Source organism: Scylla paramamosain, chromosome 15 (assembly GCF_035594125.1).
Source record: "Scylla paramamosain isolate STU-SP2022 chromosome 15, ASM3559412v1, whole genome shotgun sequence".
NCBI lineage: Eukaryota > Metazoa > Arthropoda > Malacostraca > Decapoda > Portunidae > Scylla > Scylla paramamosain.
Window position 1 is genome coordinate 14,477,254 of NC_087165.1, and position 19,641 is coordinate 14,496,894.

General features: G+C 35.0%; 1 protein-coding gene across 17 annotated transcripts in view; it reads left to right on the plus strand.

Moving 5' to 3' along the window:
• LOC135107490 (histone H3.v1-like) overlaps window positions 1-19,641 on the plus strand; it is a 62,293-nt gene that overhangs the window by 20,513 nt on the left and 22,139 nt on the right. For 13 of the 17 annotated variants that reach the window (XM_064017415.1, XM_064017428.1, XM_064017413.1 and 10 more), the window contains 8 exons: window positions 107-137; window positions 3,343-3,402; window positions 8,108-8,337; window positions 8,841-8,923; window positions 11,587-11,716; window positions 12,974-13,027; window positions 14,436-14,466; window positions 18,156-18,209. In XM_064017415.1, coding sequence (XP_063873485.1) covers window positions 107-137; window positions 3,343-3,402; window positions 8,108-8,337; window positions 8,841-8,923; window positions 11,587-11,716; window positions 12,974-13,027; window positions 14,436-14,466; window positions 18,156-18,209 — 673 coding nt within the window. The remainder of the gene's footprint in view (window positions 1-106; window positions 138-3,342; window positions 3,403-8,107; window positions 8,338-8,840; window positions 8,924-11,586; window positions 11,717-12,973; window positions 13,028-14,435; window positions 14,467-18,155; window positions 18,210-19,641) is intronic. The other 4 variants (XM_064017416.1, XM_064017423.1, XM_064017418.1 and 1 more) reach the window with 4 other exon arrangements.

Sequence of the window (19,641 nt, forward strand, 5' to 3'; positions counted from 1 at the left end):
AGTATTGGACATATATTATTTGATCTAATTAAGTAGTATAACCTTTGAAAACCTTTATATTTTTAAATCAATGGTTTTAATTTTTGTTAATTTGTTATCTCTACAGAGACAGCCAGTTCAGGATGCTGATATATCAGGTATTTATACTCTACATTGGAAGGAATTTACTTCATTGAGAGGGAGTTTCTGAAGAGTATGGAACTAGAAAATATACATACATACATACATACATGCATGCATGCATGCAAATACCAAGGCTGTCTCCCACAAAAAAAGATGGATAGCCAGGACAAGGCACACAACTTTCATATTCACACTCATTAACACTACTCATGTAGCCCCTTGGCCCTACGATGGAGAAGAGAAAGCACTCTTGCCTTTACTCTACAGTGATCACTCACACAGCTTGGACGGTTTGGTCCGGGAAAGGGCTCCATCATAGCAAGTACTCTCCCCTACCACGCCTGATTGGTCCACACCTTTGTGAGACTATCGATGTGTCTCCCATGGAGGTCACAGGGCTGCATCATTCCTCACACTCTCATAACTACTCTCCATGTGTTTCTTTCATGCACAATCATTCTATTGTGCCATAATCATTCTGTTGTGCTCTAGTGTCAGTCTTCTTCCCTTTAAGACCTTCACACTATCTGGAAAATATATCTAACAAAAATATTAATCTACTATTGCAGTCTGCCAGTATCCTTCTTTCCATGACATTTTTATAGAAGAGCATTATCAGTCTTTCAGCAAATCACATTGCACTTTTATTTAGCTGGAGTAGAAGACAAGTTATTAATTTTTTATACATGTAAAATTATCTTTCAACTTTTATCTTGTACACTCTACATCCACTTGTCTTTTTTTTATCCCTAAATACTGTAAACCTAGTGAATCAGTTTACACATGCACATTTGTAAATAATTGAGTACATATTGATTGGAATTTATCATTTATTTTCTTGGCTTTCACATTATAATCAAGGAGCTTTTTTTCTGTGGATAAGGCCAGTGGTGTGTATTATTGAGAAACAAGGTAAGCATAACCATGTTCAAGTAGCTGGAAAGTGTTGGTTAATTCTGCTTTTAGTATTCTGCATTTTTCAATAGTTTTAGATACAAATTTGTATAATTTATATTCATTTGTAAATTAGATAAACAGTTGCTTGCTTCACTTTACTTTGGTGTTGTATTCATTGCTTTTTAATGTATTGTGAAGAACTGTTTTGCCAGACATAAATGAAAGCAAAGCTTATTAATGTTATAGTAGAAATGTGTATACTATATGAATGTTGTATACAAATATATTTGTTGATGACACTTCTAAGTGTTTGGCTAATGAGTTTAATAGCTAGTGCAGGAAGTAAACAAAATTTAATTAGAAACAAAATAATGATCATCTTAAGGAGAAAAGGAATGGGTAATTTGCTTTTCACAACCTAATGTGAAGAGTTATTGCTAGTGATCAGCAAGTTGGGAGATAAATAGTTACATAATTCATTAAACATAAAAATTTTTATGAATAACATGTAATGGAACTGAATAGATAGGTCATAAATATTAGATGTTTTCTTCAGATATCACCAGGAATGCATGAGTGGCAGTATTTGAGAGAGAAAACTTTCTAGGGAACTTCACTGTGGTGGATTAGTTCTATAAGATTTGTACTAGAGATGTATCAGATGTCCGCATCCACATCTGCAAATGAGGAACATCTGCATAGTTTTTAACATTCACATCCAAACTTGTGATGGAATAGACATCCACATCTGCATCTGCACCACACAAAGAGGATGTTGTGGGTACATTTTATACCTTACAGACTACAGAGTACAAAACTTGCAAAGTTAATGAACACAAAGTGAAAGAAAAAATTAATCTCCAAAATCTTAGTTGATTACGGGTGTATTTTCCTTGCTTAAAGGAGACACAATGTTTTGTGTTCACAGGAGCAGTGGAAAGACAATGTTATTTAAATTTTAAAATATTTCACTTCTAAAAACAAAGTCAAGAAAGAAAGAAAACTACACTGTACTTAGTGATATAAACTTTTTATATACAGAAGAAGAAATAACAGGTTCAAGCTTGAAAAGTTTAGGTTTAAGAAAGAAATAAGAAAATTTTTTTTCTCAAATAGGGTGGTAGATGAATGGAATGGACTCAGTAATCAAGTTGTTAGTGCTAAGACATCAGGGAGCTTTAAGAGAAGATTAGATGGATTTATGGATGGGGATGATAGGAAATGGAAATAGGTAGGTATATTTCATACAGGGACTGCCATGTGTAAGCCTGGTGGTTTCTTGCAGCTTCCCTTATTTCTTACGTTCTTATATTTTACCTCTACATTTCATGATTAAAAATTCTGCAGTTTTGAGGGAAATTCTTTTAATTGCCTTTTTATTTATTTTTTTTATTTAATTGTTTATTGATTAATTAATTTATTTATTTATTGTTTTTACCAGTCTAGACCTTAACTTTATATTGCTTGATTTTACGATAAGATGAAAAATACGAACTGGCACCACTGAGCACTTATTGCAACAGCCATCAAACAATAATTGATACTAAATAGTGATTTTGTGCCAAAATCTTTTTGAACACATCCACATCTGCATCTACATCCATGGGAATGTCATTATTTTTATATCTGCATCTGCATCCACATCTGCTGTTCAGTGGAAACTGATATCTGCATCTGCAAAATATGTACCCATATATGACATCTGCATACACATCTGCATCCATGGGTCTCAGAATTCTGACATCCAATACATATCTAGTTTATATGAGGCAGAAATTGAGAGTGAATATTGGGAAAGGAGTAGAGATGTGTAGATTAAGCTGTAGAAAAGTATGTTGTGGTTATAGGAGGAGAGAGATATTGAAGGTGAAAGAGTTTATCTGAGATGGACAGAAAGAAAGAAAGAGTACTATGAAAGGCAGGCACATTATGGGATCAGCTGAAAGAATCATGAATGGGGGAAATGTGTCTGTGGAGAGAGTTTTAAAGCAAAATCTTTTCCCCCTTCGCTGATGTATGGATCAGAGACTGGATATTGAGTAGGGCACAACAATAAAAACAGAAAGAAAAAGTCTTCTGGAAAGGAATTATCTGAGAGGGATATGTGAAGTAGCAGGATGGAAAAGTGACAGCAATGGAAGTGCATATGAGAGATGTGGAATAAGCAGCTGTGTAAACTGGGAAGCTCCACAAACAGATATCAGAATGGATAAAACAAATAGATTAGTTGATTGTCAGATAAATGCACAGATTAATCTATAAAGATTAATTTGTATGTAAGTTATTTATCTTTTGAGTTATCCTCAGCATTTTTATTTCCAGATTGTCATGTTCCAGTCAGGGCACCTTTCCCAACCCCAAGAAATCAATCAAAAGAAAGAGGTAGGTCTAGCATTACTTCTTTTAGAAAATTACCTTTGGACTTCAGCTGTTGACAGTACCTTAGAACTTGAAAAGATATTAACCCATACAGTGTCAGCCAAATGTAAAGCTCAGATACATGCTGGTATTGGCCAATTTTTTGCATGAATTGTCTTAAGATAACATAAATTAAAGTAGAACACTACTTGATGACTCACCATCAAAATTATGCTCATTGGTCATGTATTACACTATCATCATCACTACCTGCATATTCATCACCATCATTGATCATAATGTTCCTCATGCAGTTAGCCAATTCTTCAGTTGCCTTTTCTGTGTTAATTTCCTTCTGTGGTGTACCATGATACTGTTAACACAATATCAGGGAAGTGCTTAGACCTAGGGTAAGCATCACTGAGTAGAAAGGATAAGGTTGTATGTATAGGGACAGTTTGTTGCGAAGTGAGACTTGGTTCTCGTTTGTCAAGAATCATTTATTAATAATTCAAAATTATCTTAAATAGTAAATATACATTTACATCAAATTATACTTCATAATCCATAAAATTAGTCTACTCTGCATGCATTCACTATTGCCAGTGTTAGACCCAAAGTAACAACATTGTGACTATGAAAACTCTTTCATGGAGCTTCAGCTTGATAGACCATGCCATCTCTGTTTGTGTTAAGCTTTACTTGATAATAAATTTATGGTGTGTGTGTGTGTGTGTGTGTGTGTGTGTGTGTGTGTGTGTGTGTGTGTGTGTGTGTGTGTGTCTCAACTTTCTTCAGCTTCATGCTGTGTCCCCTTCTACTCTGTGTGTCTAAATTTATAAAACATTCTTTGTCCATCTATCATTCTATAGATGTTTATTAAATCCCCTCTCTCTCTCTCTCTCTCTCTCTCTCTCTCTCTCTCTCTCTCTCTCTCTCTCTCTCTCTCTCTCTCTCTCTCTCTCTCTCTCTCTCTCTCTCTCTCTCTCTCTCTCTCTCTCTCTCTCTCTCTCTCTCTCTCTCTCTCTCTCTCTCTCTCTCTCTCTCTCTCTCTCCTATTTTCAAGAGTAGGAATTTCCAACATTCTTAATCTCTCTTCATGGATCGACTTATTCAACTCCAGGACCATCTTAGTGACTGCTCTTTGTACTCTTTCTAATTTATAATATTCCTCTTTATAAGAGGAGACTACACCACTGCCACATATTCCAATCTTGGCCTTATCATGGGAATCAACTTTTTTATTATTCCTTCATCTAAATATGAGAATGCCATTCTTATTCTTTTTAACAAATTCATTGTCTCTCCAGTAATTTTATCAATGTGTGTGTCCAGAGTCAAATTTTCAGTAACTGTTACTCCCAAATCCACTTCCTCTTTTGATTTTTGTAACTTCACACCATCCATCTCATAATGATATTGTGTTCTTTTCTTACTCTTACCAAACTCCATTACCTTACATTTACTTAAATTGAATTCCATTTGCCAAGATTTACTCCATCTATTTATCTTATTTAAATCATCATGCAGTACCATACAGTCATTTACATTTTCTACTCTTCTCATCAGGTTAGCATCATCTGCAAATAAGTTCATATAACTGTCTATTTCTTCATTAATGTCATTCACATATATTAATATATTACAAACATTATCAGTCCCAACACTGACCCCTGTGGGAGACCACTAGTTACTTTCAGCCAAGATGAATTTTGGTCTTGTATTACAGTTTTCATCTTTCTATCATCTAGATAATCCTCCATCCACTTCAGCAGTCTTCCTCCAATTTTTCCATATTTTTTTATCTCCCATAGCAATCTTCGGTGTGGTACTTTGTTGAACGCTTTCTTCAGGTCTAAGTAGACACCATCCACCCATCCGTCTCTCTCCTGCACAATATTGATTACCCTTGAATAAAAGGACAATAAGTTCATGGAGTATGATCTTCCTCTCCTAAATTCTTTCCAAGTGTTCCTTCCATCTTTCCCTTATTGTTCTTTTCCATAGTTTTCCTACAACACTAGTCAAGGACACTGGTCTATAATTTAGTGGGTTTTCCATATTTCCTCCTTTGAATTTTGTTGTAATATTTGCTCTCTTCCAATCTTTCGGTACTCTTCCCTGTGATAGTGATGTCACCACTAGACTGTGAATTTTATCAGCCAGTTGTTCTCTACATTCCTTCAATATCCATTTTGATACTCCATCTGGACCAGTTGCTTTATTTACATCAAGTTCTTCTATCATCTTAAATATTTCCTCATAACTGACTGGGACTGTACTTAGTATATTCAGTAAGTTTTCCACTGCCCAGTTTAACAGTTTATTACTCCATGAGTTTTCACTTCCAGTAGTTGTCAATGTCTCCCAATTTATCTCCTTACAATTATAATCACCAACAATAACTATATCACTACTTTCTATCACTATCTTTTCAAGACCTTTTAACACATTTACCAACATCTCTTTGTGCTCTTTTTTTTTTGCCAAGCATTGGTCATAGGTGGCACATACACTCCAACATAATTCATTATCCTACCATTTCCACTTCTAATCATCACTTGTAGAATTTCAGACTTGTCTTCACTTTTTATTACCCTCTCCACTTTAACACACTTTTTAGTCAGAATGATCACTCTCCCTCCTCCCTTGTCACTTCTGTTTTTTCATCCATAAATCATATTTATCATCACCAATGTCAGGAATTTCCCAATCATTTTTCCATTGTCTCACATAATACAGCAACATCCGGTGCAGTTCTGTTTAATAACTCATTTAATTCCATCTTTGTTGACATTAATCCATTTACATTAGTATAACATACTTTACTTACTGTTTGATGTACCATTTCTCTATTCTCATATCTCTTACCTTCCAGAAAAATGTCTTCTCCTCCTCCATTTGTTGTTCATTTTTTTTTGTTTAGCCACATTTACCAGCTCCTTTTGCTTCAACCTTTCAGTCTCATCCATAACCCTGTTTATCCTTACATTCTTATATTCTTCATCTCCAGACAACCTCCAAGACTCATTAATTATCTCTTCTGCTTATACCTGTGTTGCAAACCTTATTCTTATGGGTCTCATTTTTTCTTCTTCATATTTCTTAATTCTATGGAACTCTTCCACTTGCTTTACTACCTGACTCTCTTCACCCATCACTGTCTTCATTAACTTATTCAACAGGTTCTTTTCCTTTTCCTCTCTTTGAATTCTGCTTACTATTTTTTCTTCCTTTAAACCAAATACAATTACTTGTTTATAGTGTGTGTGTGTGTGTGTGTGTGTGTGTGTGTGTGTGTGTGTGTGTGTGTGTGTAATATTGGGTGAGGAAAACAGTGCTCTCTTATTAGTTTATGTAAACTCTATATTAATCTGGCTACTTAACTCAAGGAAGCTATAGCCACTTATATATTCTGAATACTTATGTTCAGTAATCAGTCAGTTAGTACTGTGACTGATGATTGTTGAATTTTTAACACTGCATGGGCAGCTGATGTAGCTCTGGAAAATTTTTGTCCAGCTACGGACTTCTAGTGACTGGTGGTGATATAGCGCTGTTTCTACACTTCTTTCATGATTAAAGCAATGAAAACCTCACAATGTTTCATTTCATTAAAATGTAGCAACCAACATGTTAATAGTAAATAGCTTCTTATTAAAAGAATGTATACAAGTGATGTTTATTAAATCTTTACTAACAAGCTACATTATCAGTCAGCTATCATTAATCAGTCAGTTAGTACTGTGACTGATGATTGTTGAATTTTTAACACTGCATGGGCAGCTGATGTAGCTCTGGAAAATTTTTGTCCAGCTACGGACTTCTAGTGACTGGTGGTGATATAGCGCTGTTTCTACACTTCTTTCATGATTAAAGCAATGAAAACCTCACAATGTTTCATTTCATTAAAATGTAGCAACCAACATGTTAATAGTAAATAGCTTCTTATTAAAAGAATGTATACAAGTGATGTTTATTAAATCTTTACTAACAAGCTACATTATCATTATGATAATTTTAAATGTTTTTTTTACATTTTCTAGTCAAATATTTGAATAGTGATGTGTGAAATTTTTTTTTTAAATATGTTTGTTATGTAGATAATAATTGACCTTGGTGGCAGCAAGTGACATGTGGTATATTAGTTGCCAGATTTTGTTCTTGTAGAAAAAGAAAAAGGTAGGTGTGAAACTTTGTATTATGACTGCACATTTCAGTGTTCCTGCACAAGTTAGCCTCTAGATCTCTGGAAGACAGGGTCATTCTTCAGGACACTAAATTAGTGATATTGTCTGGTGCGCAGCATATCCAACAGTTTCCACAGTAGTGCACAAAAGCAGAGCAGGTTTATTCCTTCAGCACCATAATGGACCCATCCCCTTCCTTACACCTGACCTGGTCCATTGATCAGACCAGATGTAAGAGAACCATTCAGGATCTCTCCAGTTATGTATTTACAGCCACCTATCCCAATCACCTGCAACCACTCTTCTTTACTTTACAGAAATCCCTCTTGTATGTAACACCACTTCCTCACTATCTATTCCATATGGTTTTCCTAGCTTTACATCTCTGATTAAATCTTTATAAATTGCTTTGCTTCCATATTTACATGTAAGCACCTTTGTATGTATTTTTTATTTCTAATAATTTCATAGAATTATGCCCACAACAAAAAACCTTACTATCTGTAAGTGTTTTACTTTAACTGTTGTTTATTCACCAGATAAAACATTAAGTGATCTAGAAGCTATGTATTTGGAGCCAATTGAAGTGAAGCCTCCACCCAACGTTCTAGGTCTACGAGACAAAGGATTTCAAAGGTTTCAGCAGTCGCCACCACCACCACCAACCTTTCCCTTTGCCACCAAGGGGCCTGGTATGACCAGGAACCTAAGTTCTGGACGTATACCTCCTCTTGGTGATGGAATCCCAGCACCATCCTCCCTGAAAAAGGTAATCAGATTTATACATTGGTTTTATGGGAATCACATGATGATTAACTGTCAACTATCAACTCATCATTTCAGATGATGATGAGGGAACAGTGGATGATTATAGTATAGTGAAGTACAGATAAACAAGCTTCATATATTATCACCACTTCCTCTGCATCACATTGCATAACCATCACTACTAGAATGCACAATGTACCTGGTATTACAGTCTAGAATCTTAGCACAGCAATAAACCTCATGTCTATCTATTGGCAACAAAACACAGCTTTCCTGCCAACAACAGACTCATTCTTTCATAGCTAACCACTGAGCATCAAAATGACTAGTGCACCAAATTCACCTCCTCAGTTTTTGTTATTTATTTACCATTTTAATGACACATGTATTTTCATTTAGTTCCATTTTCAGATGTTACAATATGATGCTAATGATGATAATGATATTAATGACATTTATAATTATAATCAGTTTTTGTAATTTGGCTCTGCTTTCATACAACAGATATCTGGAGATTCTCAGGCTCATCCACAAAGACCCAAGGTAGTCAACCAACCATCCTTCCTGGCGAGCAACAATAGCCTAACGTGAGTCCTGTCCTTTGTTTTTAGAAAGTGAAGGCAGTTTTAGCTTTGTATAGGGTTTGTTGGTATATCTTTTTATTTCATTTGCCTGAGTAGAATATTTCACAATTTATATGTTATGCTGTTGAAATATTACAAGTGTGCCTTTTTTGTGTACTTTTAACTCCTTCCCAGTAGTAGGGAGGAAGAATGTTCCACTAAGTGAGACATTGTATTTGTATATAGACTCCGCTGTTCATGATCTACATCTCTTTATGTACAGTCTATATTTGGGTTCCCAGCATTTCATATATGTCTTGCCTCATGTTTATTAATGGACTCTGCTGTAAATCTACTAAAGGTGTACTTGAATCTTTGTGTGTGTATGTGTGTGTGTGTGTGTGTGTGTGTGTGTGTGTCTATATATATATATATATATATATATATATATATATATATATATATATATATATATATATATATATATATATATATATATATATATATGTGTGTGTGTGTGTGTGTTTGTGTGTGTGTGTGTGTATATATATATATATACAGTAGAATCCCTCTTATCCGGCATCAACGGGACCGCTGACATGCCGGATACTTGAATATTGCCGGATACTTGAATATTGCCGGATACTTGAATAGAAGTGAAATTATGTCCACAATCACCACCCTACACTCACGCATCTTACCATAACAAAGATCAGCTGATCTTAATCAGCAGCTGATCTGATCAGCTGCTTAAGTGTAAGCACAACACGCTTCCTCTTTTCTACAACTTAACGCATGATGAAGGCATCAGGCAATAAACAGTGCACACGCTGGACTGAGTCACTGAGTAAACACAGTGCAATGGGCTGCGGATGGCGCGAAGCAGTGCGCTCTGGTGGCGAGGGGACAAAGTATGCCTCGCGCGGGAATTTTAATCGATTTTATGAATAGACATTGATTTTTTATTGATTTTAAGGCTCGGGGAAAAATGTGCCGGATACTTGAAGCTGCCGGATACTCAAATGCCAGATAAGAGGGATTTTACTGTATATATATATATATATATATATATATATATATATATATATATATATATATATATATATATATATATATATATATATATATATATATATATATATATATATATATATGCACGGTCAGGATTGTTATAACACTCACAAGGTACCCAAGGACAACCCTGCTCTACAAGAAAAAAATCATCCATTCCTGGACACCAGATGATTGCCTTTTAATTGCTTTTTACATCAGTAGTTTGTGCATAAAATCATACAGAAAAACTGATGATACATATCAAGATGAGTAAATTGTTTTCATTATTCAAGCACAAAAATTTAATATGAGAATCTGTTTGGAGAGAGTAAAGTGATGAAGGGTAGGTGGGGGACTTCTAGCTCAGTCACCCCAACAAATGTAGTTCCTACCATTTCCTCTCAAGCCTCATAGAGTGAGAACTGCTCATCTGGGGAGTGGTGCAGATTACAGCACAGATGTGCACTGAACAAGGGCTGCAGCATGATTAACACTCACACTGTGATCATGTGTGCCAGCTGCTGCATATCTTGTTCAAAATTTGATACAGCAACCAAAGCTGTTATGTTTGAGAAAGAAAGTGTTCAGTAATCGAGGTGTCACTGTACTAAAGGCTGTATGTATATACTATATACTATATGTGCTATATAAGATTTCTCTGAAGAATTGCAGTTGTACTTAGATACCTTGTTAGCATACTTGTGTGTGTGTGCACACACCAGTTGAGAATTTGGCATCTTTTTGATGCTAACCATAGTTGTAAGTAGTATGAGAAAATTATTAAAAATTGGTTTGAAAACATGATTGAAATTGGTTTGAAAAGGCTTCAAGCCTTTTCTACTCATCTTCAAAGCCAACAAAATTATGGTGATTATGTTTGAGGTTACTGTCATTCATGCATTGTTTCTTCTATAAAAACAAATATTGCACTGTAAGTTTTAATGCTTCATATGAAAGGTGTTTTACCTTGATGGTCACTGGATTAAATCTGAATAGTGGGTGAGGTGCAAGACCTCTCATTTGGTACACAACTGACTAGTTTGTTTATAATTTTAATTGTTTGCATGATCACAGGTGCAATTTCCTTCTTTTGAGTATTATTTTATACAACTTAACTTTAATAGGACTGGTAAATTATCACTGTGGAGGTGCATTGTTGCTGCATATGATGCTTAAAAATAGTCTTGGAAGTAGGTGTGTAAACGAGATATCCGTAGTTCATTTTATGTGGCAGTGGCCAAGCACCTAAACCATCACTTACCAATAACCCAAACCCTTACATTGGGCTTATAAGACAAGATTATATTGTGGGTCTTTTTTTTTTTCTTCATGGGGAGGGACAGGAGAGAAATATGTCTTACAGATCATAAAATATGATACCTTAAAAATTCAGTTTATAGGATGAAACAAATTGCAAGAGACTTTTACTCTAATTGTAAACCAATCAAGTTAATAGCAGCATTTGGAGTTATCTATGAGAGCACACAATGACATGGCTGCCTTCTGATGGCTGATATGCTTTTAAAACTAGTTAATGGGATTAGTTGGTGAGTCACTTGTGAAAGATTTGTTGTGAGCATTACTATTATCATACAGCACTGACTGTATGTTACTAAAATTGCCAAACATTTCAGTGGTGCTTCAGAAAATGGAAGAGGTGGTGCCATGGGTAGCTCATTCCTTCACCGGCTCCATCAGGAAAATAAACCTGCCCCTCTTCCCCCCAAGCCTAAGGAACCACCCTGGGTAGTGCCTTCCTCACAGGTTCATATCTGTATGATGTTTTGTTGCTACATTTTATTAGTTTTACACATTTTTTAAATTCACATAATCTCATTGGGTTGGAGTTAGGCATTCTGAGATATCTCCGCCAGTTTTTCTCACCCCCACAGATGCTAACTTTGTACAAGGGCCTTATCCGTCCATGTATGGAGTATGCTTCATATGTCTGTGAGGGGGGGTGGTTCCACTCATACCACTCTTCTAGACAGGGTGGAATCAAAAGCTTTTTGTCTCATCATCTCTCCTATAACTGACCGTCCTCAGCCTTTCTCTCATCGCCACAGTGTTGCAACTCTGGCTATCTTCTATTGCTATTTTCATACTAACTGCTTTTCTGATCTTGCTAGCTGCATGCCTTCCCTCCTCCTGCAGTCTCACTGTACAAGAGTTTCTTCTTTCTCTCATCCCTATTCTGTCCACCTCTCTAATGCAAGAGTTGACCAGTATTCTCAATCATTCATTCCTTTCTCTGGTAAACTCTGGAACTCCCTTCCTGCTTCTGTATTTCCACCTTCCTATGACTTGAATTCCTTCAAGAGGGAGGTTTCAAGACACTTAGGCTTCAATTTTTGACTACTGCTTTGGACCCATTTCTGGGACTGGCATCTCATTTTTTTTTTTTTTCCAGTGTCCCTCCTACATAAAAAAAATAAATAAATGGTCTGAGTTGCTGGTGGATGCCAACTGTCTTAATGTGGGACTTGGTACATGCTCCCACAGTTCTTTGCAGATGTACATTCCAAAACTACCTTTTGTGATACATTTTGATGTAGTGCACCTATATACTACAAAACACTAATCCTAAGTGCTTATGCTAATAGTAGTTGATGATTATGGTGGCTAAAAATGTTCCTAATATTTTATTACTTGGTTTGATAACACAGAAATGATGTAAAAAAAATTTTCCAGCACGTTTTTTTTTTTTTTTTTTTTTTTTTTTTTTTTGTAAAAGGAAGTCTGCTGGTGAATCTGGCATTTTTCTTAAAACCATTGTGAATGTCCCAATTGCCACACAGTAAACATGCAAACATTAATTCAGTTTTGGCCACAGAACTCATCCATATATCATATGTTTGTAATATACCTACTTAACCATTCAGTAGATATGAAAAGAGATAAAATTTCAATGGTTACAATTACAGGTCCTGTACATATGCACTACAAATTTTATTGTGTTATTGTTTTTTCAACAGGATGTCACATCTTATCTCTTTATTGAAATAAAAATTTACTTTTCAGGAAAAGAATGAACATGTGTATGAATATGTGGGCAACCCTTCAGCATCATGTGGAGTAAGCATAACTGTATTTTTTCACTCTATCCAAGTTCTGCAATCCTCAAGTTTCATGCTTAGTCCTAAATTCTTACTATCCCAAGTTTTGCACACCCGAGTTTTGTGCTGCTTTGACAAGTATCTGTCATATTTACCTACCATTGCCATCACATGTATACATGTAATAAACCCCACCTAAGTTAGAGCTGATATATATATATATATATATATATATATATATATATATATATATATATATATATATATATATATATATATATATATATATATATATATATATATATATCTCACACACACACTGTTTTAAGCTAGAGATGAGATGTGAAATTTTTAGTTTAGATCATAAGAAAAGGACAGAACGAAGATGTTCATTGTAGAAGACGGAGCCAGTTGAGTGTCATTAAAGAAGAGGGGATAGTTGTCTGGAAGGTTGTGTCGAGTTGATAGATGGAGGAATTGAGTTTTTGAGGCATTGAACAATACTAAGTTTGCTCTGCCCCAATCAGAAATTTTAGAGAGATCAGAAGTCAGGCGTTCTGTGGTTTCCCTGTGTGAACTGTTTACTTCCTGAAAGGCTGGACGTCTGTGAAAAGACGTGGAAAAGTGAAGGGTGGTATCATCAGCATAGGATTGGATGGGACCAGAAGTTTGGTTTAAAAGATCATTGATGAATAATAGGAAGCGAATGGGTGACAGGACAGAACCCTGAACCACTGTTAATAGATTTAGAAGATGAGTGACTCTACCACAGTAGTAATAGAACAGTCAGAAAAGAAACTTGAGATGAAGTTACAGAGAGAAGGGTAGAAGCCATAGGAGGGTAGTTTGGAAATCAAAGCCTTGTGCCAGACTCTATCAAAAGCTTTTGATATGTCTAAGGGAACAGCAAAACTTTCACAAAAATCTCTAAAAGAGGATGACCAAGACTCAGTAAGGAAAGCCAGATCATCGGTAGAGCAGCCTTAACGGAACCCATACTGGTAATCAGATAGAGGGTTGTGAAGTGATAGATGTTTAGGAATCTTCCTGTTGAGGATAGATTAAAAACTCTAGATAGGCAAGAAATTAAAACAATGGGACGGTAGTTTAAGGGATTAGAACAGTCACCCTTTTTAGGAACAGACTGAATGTAGGCAAACTTCCAGCAAGAAGAAAAAGTAGATGTTTACAAAGTTGAAAGAGTTTGACTAGGCAAGGTGCAAGCACTGAGGTGCAGTTTTGCAGAACAGTAGGAGGGATCCCATCAGGTCCATAAGCCTTCTGAGGATTTAGGCCAAACCATCACTTGTTAATCTTTGTCAGTTCCTTTTAAGATTGTGTGTATTTGAGCATGCATAATGTGTTTGTGTGGTGAGTTGTGTCTGTAAAAAAAACCTCCTTATATCATTCTTTATGTGCAATTGCAGGGTCCTGAAACTCCTGGCTCAGCTGTAACAGGTAAGTCCATGACATTTCTTATCCTTAAATAATCTGTTATGTAGAAACAGGTAAATTGCATAATTCAAACCAAAAAGAGTCCATCTATGATGAAAGTTTTTGCATCATCAACAATAGCTGATTGTATTGATTTTATTTCTAGTGTGGGACAAAGACTGCTTCTAAATTTCTTCTTTTTTTCTGTGTTATTAGTTTTCTTACCGTCTTGATATCCACTTGTTATCATTTTTCTTCTGTTATCAGTTGTTCATCACACAGAACCATCATAAACTTGTTAAACTTGTGGCCCCTCAAATAGAAGACAAAGTACTTGTTGCACTTTCATTCCTTAATACATGATGCACTCCTTTTGTCTGAACATCCTTTGTTGAGCATTACTTTTACCATTTCTCTCAGGTCTGTCTTGAGAATACTGTATGCATATTTATTGACTGGTACATTATTTACTGTATTAGGTGGCATTACTAGATTTTTCTTTTTTATAATTGTTATTATTATTATTATTATTATTATTATATTATTATTATTATTATTATTATTATTATTATTGTTATATTATCATTATTATTATCATTATCATTATCATTATTGTTATTACTATTATTATTATTATTATTATTATTATTATTATTATTATTATTATTATTATTATTATTATTATTATCATTATTATTAGCAGCAGCAGCAGTAGTAGTAGTAGTAGTAGTAGTAGTAGTAGTAGTAGAAATTCCATGAAAGAAGTTTAGGGAAAATTCCAAACTGATACAGGACCAAGCAGACTGTCCTCAATGAGCACACATGGATAGAAAAAAAAAGGAAGCAAAAGAAACAAAGATATCAAAAAAACAATTAAGTAAATAGGTAAACAAAAGAATGACTAATGAGTTAATAGGAAGGTGCTAACCTTTACTTCAACCTCATCAGTGTCAAGTGGAGGCAGTCTCTTGGAAGCATCCTCCATACTTTAATCAGATTGAGGATAAACATCTGTGGAAATTGATTTAAGAACACATTTATTGAATCATGAACTATAAGTTAAGCAATTGGAAATAAGGTGGTAATATATAGAGAGGATACTTATCATTATTGACAGTTTTAGCAATATCAGTGGATCAACCATTCAATAATGATCAAAGTTGTTTGTTGAGGTTAGGAATAGAAACTGTTTTTTAGGTTAAGAAGGATGAATAATCAAAGAAGCTTTAGATGAAATAGAGCATCTGACATCCAGAATGGACTACAGTATTCAAAAAGGGCAAAGTAAGGGGGATAAAATGCTTAAAACATGTTTAATAAAAATGCCTCTGTGTTTCCCCCAAAAAAATCAGTTATCAAATATTTTTGGAGGTTAATTTAGAATTTAACATTATTATTCCAAGTAGTTTTGAGGTGTTACAAGAATGGATTACTTGGTTGTTAATTTTACTATGAGGAAGTGGAGAGATAAGCAATCCTTGAACAAATAAGGACAGTACTATTAGTCGTGGCAGAATGCAATTTAATGTCCCAATCCCAACATCAAGAAAACTGAAATCCAGCTTTACACTCCATTTTAGCAACAAAAAAAATCTATGAGTTTATAAGTAGAGAAGAACAAGTATCATCAGCATTAGCCATCAAGTGACAGGAAATGTTACATCACATATCACTGTCTCTATACTGTACCAAGCTGGCAGTCCTACACAGGATATCCCAGAGAAAGCACCACATATACACATCATTCACACTTTTAACCCCATCAGCCCCTGGTGGAAAGGGATAGTCTCATAAATCACTGTACTACTTACCAGGAACTCAAGCATGATACAGCTGGCCACATACATCCAAAGCAAGACCCAATTGCATACACTAGTTTACCCCTGCTCCTTCATAATGAGACTGTTCCTTATCCTGTTCCCTTCCCAGTGATGAAACTCAGGCCTTTGCCTAAAACTTTCATATATACTTTCTTTACTGCACCATCATATACATGTTGAACAACCACAGTGATATTACACAACTTTTAAACAAACCTACTCTGACTGGGAAGAACTTGCTCACAGCATCAACTCTCTTACATGCCCTACTATTAACAGAGAAACTTTCCACTCCTTCCAACAGAATGCTTCCAACTCCACATATTTTCAGAACATCCCATAGTCCTTTTCTGTCAATCCTATCATACATTTTCTCCAGATAAATAGAAAAAATATAATAGTATAGAAATTTTCAAGAAGTATTTTTGACATCACTGATGTTGTGTCAGAAGGAATATAATGAATTTATAGGAACAAGAAACTCTTCTGAACTTAATAACTTAAGTTTTCACAGTCAAATTATATTTGTTTAAATTGTAACTGTTAGAAGTTTATAAGCCTGCAGCTATATCCCTTTTGTGTAAGGGTCATAGTTGGAAACAAATTATGATTTTAAAATATCTTAATTATTTTTAATTGAATTTTTAAGCATTTTAATTAATCACAAGAATTTAATTGGATTTTAAACATTTAATTAAATACATGGACAGGATATTAAGAACAACATGGGAACATTTCACAGCTTGTCATCTACTGCAAGTGACAGAGAGATGTGGCATTCCATGGTCACCAACGTCTGCAGGGATATGGCACTTCAATAAGATATTATATAATCAAATACATGTATTTGATTTAAAAAAAAAGTAATGATTATGTGACTCTTTTTTACTTTTTATGATCACAGTGCCACCTGTTAAAGTTAAAAATAATTATGTTTAACTGAAACAATCTAGAGTTTCCCATGAAGAGTAAACATAGAATATGTAGCCATGAAAATACTGACTGGATGTAATATATGTGGTGCCATTACAAAGGCAGAGAATATGAAGAGTTTGAAAATGCATGGGGAGCTACTTCCCATTGAACAAAATTGCCTTTTCACATAATGTAGGTGCATATTCAGTTTAGTGCAATAAGGAGTCTTTTTTTTTTTTTTTTTTCAGATTGTAGTGATATAACATTAGATGAGTTACATAATTTGATTTAGATCATAATAACCCTGGTAAAGATATATGAAAATAGTCTTACAGAATGTAGATAATTGAGATGGTATATTAAACTGAAAATAGTAAATGACTCGTGTGGTAAACAAGTGTAGCCTCCACAAAAAAAAAAAATAAATAGATAAAAAATAAATTCAAGCTGCAATGTAATCTTGTATCATGATTGCACTGCACATACAGTAGCAAGTGCTTAGAATGTACTTGATCTGGCTCAGTATATACTTTACATATTCTATGTTTGTCTACTCTATCATTCACATATCTCCCTGGATATTATGTGTATTCTTAATGTTGTAAATTTTTTCAGTCCTATCATTGTATTGCCCTCAACATGCTTGTGTTGATAAGGGGCAGCATGGTAGGCAGGTAATGGCACTGTCATGTGCTTTTGGCCATGCTACATTAAGAAAATGCAATAGCTGACAGTTGCACTATTGAAAAGTGAATATTTGATAATTTATCTAGGTTGTTTAAATATCTAGTGAGAATTTTCCATACTTTTTTCTGTAATTTTCTGTGCTTTTCTCTGCTCACTTTACAGTATCTTTTCATTAGCACCCATAATGCATCATTGCTGGCCAGCAAAGCATTTAGTATTTGTAACTTCATGAAGTATACTATGCTATTCATTCTTGCATATTTATTCTACAACATCCATTTTGTGATCCAGATCGGCAGTCTTCAGTCAGACCACCTTTACCACCTTTAAGGAACCAGAACCAAGGTGGGTGCATTGTTGCCCTTTCCTTTTTGAACTTTGTCAATGGCTTTTGTGGTTGGTGTAACACCTAACATCTTGAAGAAAGTTCTAATGTAGTAGTATATTGTGTGGAAAAGCATCTTAAAAGCAAAGCTTGAACAGCTTAGAATGTAAATACTGGTCAACATAAGCACATAAGAAGTTTATGAAGAAAAGTATTCCATCATTTTTACTTAAGTTATACCTCTAAATACAGTAGCTTGGGAACAGTTCTGTGACAGTCCATCACAAAATAGCAACAGAAAAGTTTCCCTTAGCTTCTAGCTTGGTAAGCAAATCCTGTCATTCTGCTGTATGCAGCAGTGTGTGGAGAAGGCACATAATAAGTTAATCTAGAGATGCAGAGAAATAGCAAGAAATGCACCATTGTAGTACCCTGTTTGAGATAAGTAACACTTTATAAAGGCTTGATAATTTCAAGATTTTTTTTTTAAGTGTGTGTGTGTGTGTGTGTGTGTGTGTGTGTGTGTGTGTGTGTGTGTGTGTGTGTGTGTGTGTGTGTGTTACATAAAATTACATTGAAAAACAGGCCACAACAGACCTTGCGGTCCTCACAAGGTGACCTGACCTAAGACTACTAAGGTGATAGTAGAAGAAAAGGACAGAATAGCAGAAGGCTCTCCCCACCCTCCACTCCCTCCGGCATAAGCCATACAGAAAAAACAGGTTGGAAAGAAATACCTTACGGGGAGAAAAAAAAAAAAGCCTAAGGAAATTTTATAGGAAAGAAAGAAAGTAGATGAAATGAAGTGCCCACATTTCCTGAGGGCAAGGAAGTTAATCACTAGCAAACAGACGCTGTTAGCCACGGATTGCAGGCACGATATTTATCAAGATGGCATTTAAAAGTTTCAGTGGTGTTGCAGTCTATCACATCCCGAGGAAGCCCATTCCATAGATTTTCAACTCTATGGAAAAAATTATTTTTTGATTTGTGAGAGTTGAAGGATTTCCCAACAACACCTGCATTAAGTCACCTCTTAATCTTCTTTGTGTTAATGGGAAAAGATTTAATTCTTTAAGACACTCTTCATATGATTTGTTTCTTAGGCTTGGTATCATTTTTGTTACTCTACGCTGAACTCTTTTCAAATTTATCAATGTCTTTCTGGTAGTAGGGGCACCATGCTTGAATGCAATATTCCAAAAGGGGACGGACTAAAGAGTTATTCAAAGTGAGGATTGTATCCATAGATTTATATTCAAAAGATCTGCCGATTAAGCCAAATTACCTTATTTGCTTTCTTTACGACTTCTGAACATTGTTGGCTAGGTTTTAAGCTACTCGATATTGTCAGTCCTAAATCAATTTTGTTGTCAACACTTAAGTAGGGTACCATTTAAAATATACTTTGCTTTCTCATTTCTATACCCTATGTGAAGCACTTTGCATTTA